This window comes from Apodemus sylvaticus, chromosome 21 (assembly GCF_947179515.1).
Source record: "Apodemus sylvaticus chromosome 21, mApoSyl1.1, whole genome shotgun sequence".
Taxonomy (NCBI): Eukaryota; Metazoa; Chordata; class Mammalia; order Rodentia; family Muridae; genus Apodemus; species Apodemus sylvaticus.
The window spans coordinates 60,285,100-60,299,718 of record NC_067492.1 but is presented as its reverse complement, the minus strand read 5'-3'; the positions used below and the strand labels follow the sequence as shown (position 1 = coordinate 60,299,718).

General features: G+C 37.8%; 1 protein-coding gene across 1 annotated transcript in view; it reads right to left on the bottom strand.

Moving 5' to 3' along the window:
- Positions 1 to 14,619, bottom strand: part of LOC127671957 (zinc finger protein 431-like) — a gene marked incomplete at its 3' end in the record, with an annotated part of 189,829 nt that overhangs the window by 23,459 nt on the left and 151,751 nt on the right. The window contains exons 2-4 of the mRNA XM_052167096.1: positions 7,608 to 7,734; positions 7,361 to 7,421; positions 5,497 to 6,182 (exon numbers count right to left, since the gene is read on the bottom strand). Coding sequence (XP_052023056.1) covers positions 5,497 to 6,182; positions 7,361 to 7,421; positions 7,608 to 7,734 — 874 coding nt within the window. The remainder of the gene's footprint in view (positions 1 to 5,496; positions 6,183 to 7,360; positions 7,422 to 7,607; positions 7,735 to 14,619) is intronic.

Here is a 14,619-nt window from a genome sequence, read left to right as displayed (position 1 = left end):
TTCTTTTCTTCTGTGTTGGGGTATCCAGGACTTGGTGTGGTGGGAGAACTCAATATTGGTTATACCAATTTGCCTTGGGCTCTGTTGCTTATGTTCTTACACTTGTGTCCTGCTCTCTAGTTATCTCTGGTGTTAGCTGATCTGTGTCTGACTGGGGCTTTTGTCTCCTGCAAGTCTGTGTGTGTGTGTGTCAGTACTCATGAGAGACCAGTTCACTCCAGGAGGAATTTTGGTATGGAGATAATTGGCACATAATCAGCTAGCTCTAAGGTGCAGGGAGGATCCAGAAGGATCATGTTCCCAGCTGTTCCTTGGTTCCTGTTGGCTCTGTGTGGATTAGTCTCTGGCCTGGAATTTGAGTAGAAGTAGAGTTCTTACCTGTGCTTACAGGTGTGGTGATGCTTCTGGGAGATCAGCTCTCTCCCTATAGAATTTGGATATGGAGCACTGTGGTGGAGGATCAGCTCTGGGTGCAGGCAGATCCCTCATTGTCCTGGGATTTGAGCAGAAGTGGAGTCTTACCTGAGCTTACTGATGTGATGGAATTCCTGGGAGATCAGCTCTCTCTCCACGGAATTTGGCTATGGAGCACTGTGGCAGAGGATTAGCTCTCGGTGCAGGTGGAGAATGAAAGGACCATGTGCCAGGCTGATCCTCAGGCTTTTTAAATTGAGTGCTCTGTAAGGGTCCCTTTGCGCAAAAGTGATAGTTTTACCTGTACTCACAGGCTTGTCAGCACTCCTGGGAGACCATCGTTTTCACTGCAGATTTTGGGTATGGAGAATTGTGACAAAGGATCAGATTTTACATTTAGTGTTTTGAATATTATGTGAAAAGAATATTTTACTTATGCTCAAAATTGTTTGGGGATTTATAGGCTTGTTATATATTGATGACCATCACATATTTTGTTTTTAGTTTGGGGAAGGGTTTTTTAATGAGCTTATTGAAGATTAATTCTAATACTTTGAGCTGTGCATTGGAGGATTGAGACATGCTATTGGAAACAGAGGAGAAGAGGAAAGGGATGGGGAATTCTCGGATTGTGTACCAGGAGAGTGGTAACAACTGAACTGAAAAAATGGAAGTAATAAAAAGTAAAAGAGTAAATAAAAATAAGACTGAAAGATCTCTAATATACAAAAATATATAGATTTAACCTAATATGGTGACAACAAACCAAAAGCAACAGTCATCAGATTTAGTATAAGCCCCCTCAAATTCTCAGCTCAATTTTTGCAGACATTTCAAGGACAAATAATACAGATATCATCAAGGAAAGTGTTCTAACTGCACTGTCGATGTAGATCTCAAATGATCAGCTATATTCTGCTATTCTTTCCTTAGAATATGGTAGGTTTTGATTCTAAACAGGATGGTTCCAAGCATATCCACAGCTGTGCCTAAATCCAGACCAGAAGGAGTCCATTTTTTCTAGCCCTGACTGTGCTGTGTATCAGGGCTAAGTCATGACTATAGTGAAATCCTTTTAAGTTTCTTTTTTTTTTTTATTTTATGTGCTTGGATGTGTTGCCTGCGTATATCTTTGTGCAGTACCTGCAAGGCAAGAGGAGAATCAGGACCTTTGTGACTGTATTTACAGGAGTGGATAACCTACCATGTTATCTGGGAATTTATTCGTATTTTATTCTGGGAATAAATTGTATTTTCTTTCAGTTCACAATGTTCTTCACTAGCATTCTGCCTGTCTACCTGCACTTTTATTGAGAAATTATTTGACCTTTTAATTAAAGTATATATTGTTATGTCTCATTGCCTTCACTACATCTACCAAGTCAATCATTTTAAGTATGTTTTAGAAAGTATGTACAAATATAAAAATAAAATATGCTGAGTACATTTCTGTTGGTTGTGTGTATATGGTCCAGGGATGAACAATTATATGAAGACTTGTGTTGGATAAGCAATTTGAAAAAGTATCTCTGCCTCAGGCTAATTTTCCCACTTGCAAGACACTTGCTGTGTTTCCACTTTCATGGTCAACCCATATTCCTCTGGAATCATAAACCAAATTATACTCTTTCAGAAGTAACCTTAGACATTATATTTTATCATAACAACATAAAAGGCATTAGTACACACAATAAATTTTTACACCTGTGATTGTTCTTTCATGTAACTTAAGAGGATTTGAAATGCAAAACAGGTTCCTTACTACTACCTTCATGCGTCTTTTGTGGATACATGTTTACAAGTGCAAATAAAATCGAGAGACACCATAAAGTGTGAATTGATTCTTGACAATCATCACATTTTTTTAAATAATCTTGAGTAAAACAATGTAAGTGTGTTTGTTCAATAGTCCCAAATTCTGTGTAGTCACAGATTACTTTTGATTTTATTGAAAGACTACAAAGACTACTGGATTGTGTAAAGGCTTTAGTAGATTGATTGCATACTAAAAAGTTTACTCTTGTATAAAGATACCAGAAGGTGCAAAACATTAACGCATCGTCTATGTGTATGGGGTTTGTCTGAATTATGACTTTTTCTCATGACTTTTTCAAAGTCTTTTTTGAAGAGTTACAGTTACATTCAGAGGCTTTAACACATTGTGTATTAACAGCATTTCTCTACAGGATGAGTCCTTTTATATATTCATTCATGAATTTGTTTAGAATTTTTTATCCCATTTGTCACATTTGTAAGATTTCTCATCAATATGTGTTTTATTATATACTTGAACATAACTATAATATATAAAGGTTGGGAACAAGCAAAATGAATTTGTCCTAAGGATTGCCGTTTTGTTACCAACCTCCATTTAATCATAAGTTTAAAATTAATTTAAGTGCTGGGTGATAGCTGACCTGAGGACTTGAAAATATCTAGCCAGCTTTCATTATTCATGTTTTGTTCCCCAAAACATAACTGTTCATAACCATACTTTCTGTTACTACTGTTTTATTCCTCAAAATATAATGTCTTATCCTAACCACAAAAGAACACATGGCTATGATAGGCTAGAACAAAAACTACATTCCGTATCAGTTGACATAGATTAAGAATACAAAAAAACTGATGATTGAGGGGAAATGTAGAGGTAATTTGGCACTGCTTTTTGTGGTTTTCAAAGTGAAAGGTATATAACTTTCTGGTGTAGTGTGGGTAGTGGTGGAATATTTCAAATAAGCTTTGAAGTGTATTTTTCTGGCACTCATTTATCAGTACTGACTTAAGTAAAATAATTTCTTATCATTTGCATTCTCCTGATCTTTGAGTTGTGTTGGACCTCAGTGGATTTCATAAAATGTTGCTGTAATTCATACAATTTCTCTCCAGCATGCATAATTTCATAATGACAAAGAATACAGAGGTGTGCAAAGACTTCACCATACAAAATACATTCCCAAGATTTCTCCACAGTACTAATTCTTACATGATGAAAAAGATTGCTTCACCACCCTTAATTCACTGACTGTACTTCTCAATTAGAATTTCCATTACTAAGAATAGATGGAATGGTCAATGCAACTTTTGTAAAAGCAAACATTTAATTGGGCCCATCTTACAGTTTCAAAAGTTTAGTATATTTTCCTCATAGCAGGGAACATGTTACACATGCAGGCAAAAAATACTGGAGAATATAAGACTTCTGAATATTGATCCAAAGAAATTCAGGAAGTGACATCTTCCAGTGAGCTAATAGAAGGGTTACATCAGCACATGGAAAAACCCCAAACCCCACCCCAACAGTGATAAACTTTCTGCAAAAAAATCACACCTTCTAATAGTGCCTTGCCCTCCCCCAAATAAATCCTAACTCTCACATTCCACTGCCTAGCCCCATATCATTATTTAAACACTAGAGTGTGTGGGGATCACATTTAAACAAAGCATGATGTAAAACACTTGTGCTCCAACTTCAAAAGGCACAACCATTCATAGAAGTCTTAAACATGTTAAAAGTCCAAAGGTCAAAGACTCTTCTGTGATTAATCCTATCATACAAGAGTAACACCCTATACTTTCAAAAACAAAAAGCACATATTATACCTTGAAATTCACAGGATATACATCTTCATTCCTAAAGATAATCATGAGGAAATACTGGATCTAAATAAGACCAAAGCCAACTGAGCAAACTCCAAACTCTGCATCTTCATGTCTGATGTCAAAGTGTGCTTCAGATCCCCAACTACTTTCTGCTTTGTTCACACTGAAGCACAATTCTTTCTCTTTTACTGGTTTTATTTCATTCCTGAGCAGGTATCACAAAGATATAATACCTAAAAATCTTGGGCTCTCCAAGATAACTTCAACATTACAGCTTCTTCTTTCAATGTCCAGGATCCACACAGCATCTTTTCTGCTTCTCCAAAGAGATTGGGTCACTTTTCATGCTCTGCCCTCTGTGTTACTCTAAGCTCTGGTTGTCTCCACTCTCCTCCTCCTGCTGTTCTTGCTGCTCATCCCATGGTACTTGTATCTTCAGGATGCTGGGTTCTTCCGCTGCAACTAGGCTTGACCAACAGCATCCTTTATGCTTGCTCAATGGTGCCAGTCCTCACCTGTTCTGCATAACAACTTCATGCATTCAAAACCAGTACCACCAGGGTGATTCTTACACAGGACCAAGTTCAACTACACAAATAGGTCTAACCTGGGCTATCTATGGAACACAGATTCCTTGACACTCTGAATACTTTACCGAGAAGATTTCTCATGAGTGATGCTGATTTCTTCTTCATCACCTCTAAATTTTTAGCTACAGCTAGAGAGCATCAATAGTCTCAATAGTCTTTTCTATTCTTACCTATAAAGACAGAGTCACATGGAAAAAGCTACTGAGATCTGCTGTTTGCTAGGGCCGGAACATGGCCCCTTCTTTTACATTATCACAAGCTTACTATTTCTGTAAAACTTTACTCCCTAAAAGCGACAGTCCTGGAACTTGCTCTGTAGATTAACCTTGAACTCAGGGATCAGCAGGGTTTTGTCTCTAAAACTCTGGGATAAAAATCATGTAATACCATGCCTGGACCTAAGCTTTCCCTGTTAGTTTTTTAATTGAAAACCCAGAATAGCAATCAAAATCTATTCCTTGTCAGTTTGACATATACTTGTATCTTCATATGTCCACATGAAAACTATAACCAGATAATAATAATTCCTAACATGATATAGTTAGCTATCATACAGTTGCAAAGCCATAAGATTAGCTGAATTGTATCTGTCCCCAACATAAGCATTCCTTTAAGACCATTGAATATCTTTGATCACAGGATTTAGCTTATTTCAACTAACTGATAATGCTTTGCTCTTTTTACCATATATTTTGCTGTTTTTTTTCTTTTAAGTTTGCTATGCTTAATCAAATCTGTCATGCCAAAGTGTAAGTGGGGATTTTTGAGACTTCCTTTGTCAATGCAATTAATATAAGCCTCTTTACCTAAATTACAAGGAGATTCTTCAAACAAAGTTAATAGCCAGCAACATTCTTTGCCAAAACATCTTAAGGCTTCTCTCCAGTATGTGTTCTTTTATGATATTGCAGACTATGGAGATATGCAAAGGCTTTACCACAGTGATTACATTCATAAGGTTTCTCTCCAGTATGTGTTCTTTTATGAGACTGGAGATGACTCAGTCTTGCAAAGGCTTTACCACATTGATTACATTCATAAGGTTTCTCTCCAGTATGTATTCGTTTATGTATCTGGAGATGACTGAGTTTTGCAAAGGCTTTACCACATTGATTACATTCATAAGGTTTCTCTCCAGTATGTATATTTTTATGATATTGGAGACTACCATACCATGAGTAGGCTTTACCACATTGATTACATTCATAAGGCTTCTCTCCAGTATGTATTCGTTTATGAATCTGGAGTTGACTGGGTTTTGCAAAGGCTTTACCACATTGATAACATTCATAAGGTTTCTCTCCAGTATGTATTTTTTTATGATATTGGAGAGTACTGGAACATGAATAGGCTTTACCACATTGATTACATTCATAAGGTTTCTCTCTAGTATGAGTTCTGTTATGTCTTTGGAGATCACTGTTATATGAAAAGGATTTACCACATTGATTGCATTCATAAGGTTTCTCTCCAGTATGTTTTCTTTTATGTATTTGGAGATCACTGGGTCTTGCAAAGGCTTTACCACATTGATTATATTCATAGGGTTTCTCTTCACTATGACTTCTTACATGCCTGCAACAATAATTGGCACATGTGAAATCTTTACCACATTCATTAGCATGATCAATCATTTTATCAGTATGCATTAAATTTACAGTTTGGACCAATGGTATAGAAGCATCACATCTTAAGGTTTTATCACATCAAATGTTCACTGTGTTCTCCTGCATTATGGGTTGCTGAAGATATCTGTGATAGTTATTTCATGGCTCATAATATAACATCTTTTTTTAAATATAGGAGTGCTATATGGAGAAATATACTTCCTATTGTACTACCTATCTGAAGAAAAAAAGGAACAACTCAGAAATTTATAACACTGTTTGCATTCATAATATTTTTTCTAGTATACATAATAACACATCTCATGTGAACCAGGAGAATCAGAAGATTTTCCAAGTTCTAGTTCTCATAACAATTTCCTACATTGTGAGTTTGGGGAAGTTTGCTATAAAATTAGAGAACCACTTAATTGCAAACTTCTATCATATTCAGAAAGTCAATCACAACCAGAAAACTACATATACTCAAATTATTCTGGGATAAAAAACATTGCTTATGTAATTATTCTACAAGGAAAAAATTCCATTTCTTATGTCAATATCCCTATGCTCTTGTGACTAGAAATCATTGTGACACATGATATATCTATTAAAAGAAGAAATGAAAGGTTTTCACACACATTGCATTCAAACTCTTTGACATTTTGTTTCTCTTAGACATTTTATATATGGACTAAAGATTCTCTATGACATCATTCTAGACTCTCATAAAATGACCTCTAATTAAACTTAGCAATATCACTATACGAAAATGAACACCACCAACTTTACCATGGACTATTAACTGATTCAAATATTTTAGATAGATATTTATCACTATTTAATCTACAACATCCAAAGATTAAAAGATTGTAGAGATTGAAAGATTCATCACATAGGTCTAATGGAGATATAATTCAAATAAAGTTATCTCTAATGTCATTGTTTAATTGTTTTCTTTCTTATAGGATTGCCTTGCATACATGAATCAGATAATATACAATGAGATGCATGGTTTTGAGAGAATATTATAATCATAGCTACACTTAAAGGACTGAAATGTAATACTCTTGCTTTTCTTTAGAGCATGCAGAACATATTAAAAATTTGACAGAGAAATATCTAAATCAGTTTGCACAAGTAAATTACCTTTCATGACTTCCAGAAGTTTGACATTGTTCTTTAATATGTTGGTCTTCCCAATAAGAACCTAAAATACAGTACCAGAAAAGGAATGATATAATTTTGGTAATTAGGTGAAATTCAGGTTCACAGTATTGAACCTGATTCACCCAGCTCAATCTTCCTGTTTCTCAATTAAAATAAAGAAGATCATCAATAACCAAGAAACATCTGTCACTTATTTTGAAAATCAAAAGAAAATTCACAGTCTTACCTATAACTGTGAGGTTCCAGTAGGTCTCCAGCATCACATGTTTATACAGATTCTTCTGGGAAGGATCAAGTAAATTCCACTCTTCTGAAGTGAAGTTCACATGCACATCATCAAAAGTCACTGCATCCTAAAATATCCCCCACACACATGTACAACACAAAGCATGATATTGATATCACTGTAATGTAAATGTATGCTTTCTTGACAATATATTCAATTATTTCTGGTGCTTCCTCCACTTATTTCCTGACACAGATGTTATAATCTAATCACCATCTTATTTTTGAAGGAAATTGAATGGTGTGGACATACACATGGGGCCCACACCCTCTAAAATAAAAACAGATGTGATTGGTATGTAGGGCTTTATGTAGGCAAGGGACCAAGAGAGTGGACAGTGCTCAGGGATATGATGAATATATAAAATATTGGGGATACAAAAAATGAAAGGAAGAAAGAGATATTTTAAGTCTATATACACTGTCATCTCCTCCAATAGGTATCTGGAAAGGTTCCTCATACAAGACCTCCAAAAATCTACAAAGAAAGACAGTCTGGGCAGACAAGCATTCACAGATATCATCCTATCTGGAAACTTTTTGTTTCAATCAACTGCATTGTGTCTCTGGTCATGATAGGTTCACACTCATCCAGTGTTGAAAAGACTCTCAGACTATTGTGAACCTCATAGTCTGTAGTATTTCCTACTCTGTTCAAAGTTCTAAAGTCTCCTCTGACGCTCAAGGAAATTTTGTGAAAGCCACATATTGTAAAATCAGAAAGCATATTGTATCTTTCCAACAGGCAATAGCAATGAACACTCTTTCACATTCCAACAAATAGGATTGTACACATATGGAGAGAAGATTGGACCAAGGCAAAGAACATAGCAGGACAAACACCAAATGTTGGAGCTTTGTCTTAAACAAATTGGACTTCAGTTTCTAAAGGGTTAGATAGGCCTCTTCCTGTAACGTCTAATACATCTCTCAGTTTGGGTATTTCGTCTCCCTGTATGCCTCTCTTCTTATCAGATTTCGGTATCTCAACACCTTCTGGCCCCAAAATGCGACTTAAGCATCATCCTCACAACTTTAATGCAATGAACTCACAGAGCCTTAACTGAGGCTTTGACTCTGCCAAAAGATGACTATAATAGAGCAAAACTGAAACCATAAGGAAAGACTCCATGACCTTGAATTTTTCATCTGTCAATTTCTAGAACCAGCTTAATATGGGTGATTCTGTTAAGTTTTGCTTCTAAGTTGATGGACCACAATTACATTAGTTTTATTTAAAGTTCCTTCCTGCACTTAGGAAAATTTTTGTCCACTTCTTCCAATAATTTATGACATATCAGGAGGAAGAATTTCACTTAGGTTACATCCTCAGGCATATACCCATCGAAGTATTTGCTGCACAGTTTTATTTATAACAGCTAGAAACTTGAAAAGGTCCAGATGTATCTCAACTGAAATATGTGTACAGAAAATGTCATTCATTTTCATAATTGAATGCTATTCATCTATGAATAACAAGGCCATCATGAATTTTACAGGCAAATAGATACAACTAGAAACTTTCATATGGACTGTGGTAACTCAGACACAAAAGGAAAGCATGTATATAGTCACAAGTGAATAATAACCATAAAGGGCAGGAAATCCACACTACTCTCCATAGACAAAAAGAAGCGAAACAAGATGGAAGACCCAGCTGGGCAGTGGTGGCACATGCCATTAATCCAAGCACATGGGAGGCAGAGGCAGTTGGAACTCCTGAGTTCAATGTCAGCCTGGTCTACAGAGTGAGTTTCAGTACAGCCAAGGTTACACAGAGAAACCCTGTCTCGAAAAACTAAAATTAAAAAATAAAAAAAAATGAAATAAGGAATACACATATGAAAATGGTTGAATCTCACTCAGAAGGAGGAATAAAGCTGCCATAGGAGGCAGATGGAAGAGAGAGAACAGGATAAGAAAACAGATAAGAAAGGGGAAGAAGGAAAGAATAGGAACAGGTGTGGTGAGAGACAAGAGTTGACCAGAGCACCAGGACAATGAATTGAAATCTGCAGCAGGTAAGGGTAGAAGAGTGGGGTATCTCTAGGTTGTGTGAGAGATGACAAATTGGAGTGCACCAAGGATTCTGGGGGGGGGGGGTGATCTTAGCTGAAATGCATGGCAATGAGATATGGACCAGAAAAGGCCTCATCCTGCAGAGAGGCAGGACTCCCCAGTGGGGAGCTAAGGACAGAAAGTGAACCAATAACCTTTCCACTCAACATGTGTCTTGTCTACAAGAAATGCAGGCAAAACGATGGAGCAGAGACTGAGGGAATGGGCTAACGATCCCTGACCAACTTGAGACCCATTCCATGGGCATGCAATAAACCCTGATGTTACAGACAACGCTTTGTTATACTTTCAGACCATTCCTTAGCATCACAGGCCTCTGGGATTGTCCACCTAGCTGAAGACTGAAACAGATGCAGACACCCACAACCTAACATTAGACAGGGCTCAGCGAGTCTATTGGAAGAGTTGTGGAAAGGATTGAGGGCCTCCTAAGGAACAGGAAGTCAATAAGAAGACACTGAGAGTCAAATAAAGTACACATGATGAGACTGAGCTATCAACCAAAGAGCATATACAGGATGTACTGGGGCCCCCTCCATATATGTAGTACATGTGCGACTCAGTCTTCCCATGGGTCTCCCAACAAATGGAGAGGGAGATGTCCCTTATGGTATTGTTTGTCTGTTAAAATTGTTCTTCTAACTTGGCTGAACTCAGTAGGAGAGGAAGTGCTTAACCATGCAGAGACTTGAAATGCCATGATTGGTGGATAGTCAAGGGGTTACCATTCACTTTGGAGAGATAAAACTAGAGAGAGATGAAGGACAGTGTAAAGTGTAATGGATATGTGGTAGCAATTAGAATATAAAATGAATAAATAAATAAATAAATAAATAAATAAATTAATTAATTAAATAATGAGAAAAGTGATCAAATATATATAAGAAGAAGGAAAATACAGAGAAATCAGCCCATTATTTTCAAATTTTACCCCTTTCAGTATTTCAGGGCATAAGCCCAGCACGAAAGATTTTTGGCCAAAGAATCACACTAATGACCTCTTGCTAAAGTGTTCTCAGAGTCTATTTTTTACTAAAATACTATGATCTCAACTTGCTCTGTCAGCATTATTCTCAATACTACAATCTTCCACATCTTATGAGAACAACTCATTAAGATCCGTGTACACTTTTCTATGACATTTTCTATATCAATTTCTGATAATTTCCACATTCTTTCAGAAGAGTACATAGATTCTCTCAAGCTTCAAAATCATCTTTTGAAGCCATTTGTTGTTGTTGTTTTTGCTCTAACGTGCTACTCTGCAACTGTGATGGAATCCTTGGAGCTAAAACAACTCAGGTAATAAATGGTTGTTGTACATGGTTCTGGCAGATCACACTCCATCATGTTGGGAGCTCAGAATAGAAATTGAACCTAGAAACTGAAGGCAAACACATTGGTCTCTTTGCTTGCTTTCTTGCTTGGTCACTGTCTCATGTTCACCTAGCTCTCTCATCTAGCCCAGGCCCACTTGCTTAGAAATACCCCCCCTCAGTGGAAGAGCCTTCCCACATCAATCATCAACACAATCTCTCACAGGCATAGCAACCATACATTTTGATGATGGGAGACCCTCAGTTGAGGCTCCTTTGTTCTGAAATGTTGAGAACTGAAGACAGTTTGTTGTACAAAGGCAATAATAATGAGGATTTTGTAAAAACCCAAACCCAATGATGAACCATATCAATTACAGGGGACCATGCTACCACAAGAGAGAGATAGAGTTATGGCTCAGCCAGAGGAAAATTGGGAGGGCACCTGGTACAGAGCAGGGAATTATACAATTGCCTCGGAACTTCAGAGGCTGCGCTGCCCTGGGATGAGGTGTCTTTAAACCAGGCTTCCTAAGACAGTGTGACCAAGAAGATGGCCTAAACAGCTGGAAGGTGAACATAGAGGCAAAATACCCGTGCAAAACTAGGAATAAGATTGCTGTTCCAAGGAAGATATAATAACTTTGCTGGAATGGATGAAGAACAACCTATATAATAACAATTCCAATATATAGAGCTACACATGGAGTGTGCAGAGTGTGGTACTGGAGCGGGTAAAATGGTGTCTTGTCATTTCCACATTGTAAAATATGGTAAGGAGAGCCCACTTTTGCCCTGGATACTGACTCAGAGAACTTTCTGTCATGGGCATGTTAATGGGTGTAGGACCTTTTGATAAGATGGATGATGCCCAAGGTAGGGGTGAGTAACTAAACTGATAGGGGTGGAAACACACTCATTTCCTCTCTATCACAGAACACTAAAGTACCACATACATAATAGACAGCCACAAGGGGGCAATTAAGAGCAAGGACACAGCAACCTCTATACCATGTTCAGAAATATCTTCCAAGTACCTGTGGATAACACTCTTTGTTGCATCCACTCTATCATGGTTTTTTGTTCACTTTATTCACCTACCTCCACAAATACTCAAGAAAAATTGAAAACCAAGAAAAAGAAAAACAAATCTGACAGAGAAAGCACTGATGCAAGGATCGACAATGACATATCTCCTTAAGAGCAGACCTTTAAATGTTTACATTGGAGTGCTGGGATCTTGGGACTCCAGACAAGGCACCAAGATATTATGCCTAATTCCAGGGAATATAAAGAGCTCTAAGGATACTATGTTAATACAAACTGAAACAATCCCCTTTTCCCTTCCTTGAATGCCGCATCCCTGTGTCACAACATCTGCTTGGGCAGACACTCATTATTCAATCCATACTTTACCTGCCAGGAGATAATGTAGGCTTTCCATAGATCTACCAGAAAATTGTTATCTCAGATGCAATTTACATAGTTGCCCTTAGCACTGTACTAAACAGCAGAGGCAGCTCTCTCCTGACTATGTCTCCTTGTAAATTGTTAAGATCATCTCTTCCTACCCTATGCTTATCCCAGGTTTTGACAACAGCAAGCATTTTCACTTGAACATGCCTACCACACAGGTCAGTAAAACAGGCAACACTCAGCCAACACTCTGTGAATCCATACGTCAAACAGTAAACCAGGAACAAAACTCCCACCCAAGACAAGACAACCAGAAAACAGTGCATAGACCATTAATCACCTCAAACACAAAGGCATAGACATCGACATAGTACTATAATAAATGACAGCCAGGAAATTATATCATCAAGAAATCCTACCTATGCCTATCACAGCAAGTCCTGAGAAATTAAAATAAATTAAAGTATGGTGCAAAAGAAGTTGTTCAGGGAAAGGAAGAGGAGTGAGAACCTGGGGAATGTATAGAGGTACACAAGATGACATGCAGACAGGCGCACATCCAGGGAGCAGAGAGAGGGAGAGAGAGAGAGAGAGAGAGAGAGAGAGAGAGAGAGAGAGAGAGAGAGCCATGAGGGTAGAGAAAGAAAAGAGGGGTAATGAGGAGAAAATCAGACAGGAAAAAAACATAGATAGCTGCTGTAGTTGGTGGTCCATGTATATAAAGGACACCTGACAACAGCAGCAGGTGATGGAGGCAGGTAATGACATTAGCAATTGATAAGTCCCTGAGAGCAGGCCATTGAGATTACCTGTACACTGACCACTACAGAAACAAGGTTGACCCACAAAACAGCTAAGGAAAAGAGAATATCACTTATTAAAGATGAATAGAAAACATAGATACATATGTGAAAAGAAAAATTTGGATTCTAAATGTTTCCTGGCACTACACATCTAAGAATTCTGTAACATGAGCAGGCAAAAACTACAAATGATGGGAATAGAAGTAGAAGGATATCAGCTTGAAAATATGTTCAATAGCTTCATAAATGAAAATTCTCCCAAACTAAAGAACAAGATGCTTATTAAATTACTTGAATCATCCCGAATACCAAATAGATTGGATCAATGAAGTCCCTTTGCCATGAAAAATCACACTAAACATGTAAAGAAATATGAAAATCTGCAACAGAAAAAAAACAACAAAAAGACAACAAAAACCAGTAACATATGAAAGGAGCAGTAACATATGAAAGGATTTAAACCTTTCTTCTCAATGTAGAGTGTAAAAGACAAAAGGGTTTGGACATGTGATGCCAAATGAAAACAAAACAAACAAAAACACACAAACAAGAAAACACCCATGATTTTTTTCTACAAGCAAGCCAATGGCCCAAATATGTTGGGAAGATTCATCCAGGACAATGAAGTTAGTCAGAAGTCATACCTGATTGAGCAAGTAAGAAGCATCACTAGAAAACTTACAGGTGATCACATCTGGCTGATGCTTCCCATCCAGCCCCAGAGAGTATCCAACAACCCAGGTCACACAGCTCAGCCGCCTGCCATCCTCATTGTGGGAAGATAGCCAGTGCTTACCATTTCTCAACTTCAGAGCTTCCCTGAGGTCCTCTCACAGCACCCAACAGGACACAGAAAACCATTCAAGTCTGCACAGCCATAGTGAACTTAGAGAATTGCAGTAGCAAGATCCTACCTCTTTGTTTGAAAGGCAGGTTTGCCTGGAAGCCTTGATTGGCCACGGAGTCTTACACTTCCTCAACATTAATGTGTGCTTCCAGTCCAGGTCCAGACCTTTTCCAGAGCTGAGGAGTAGTTTACACTCCATTCACATATTTGCCTGTCCTCCAAGAGGAATCTAATCCCATCCAGTCCTGGAGGAGAAGCCATCATTGCAGCTTAGGCTAGACAGCAGTCTGCTCCTTCACTCTATGAGCAGTAATCCAGCACTAACCAGGATCTGACTTCAAAACTAGCCTGAGCCTTTCTCACAGCACTTCCCTTCTACCTGAAATCGAGGCGTATGGCTCGCATAATCCATTACTAAAGGTGCAGTGGAGGTATCAACCTGACCCAAGAGTGGAAGGTTGACCAGGCTATTAAAACATTATCAAAGAGGGA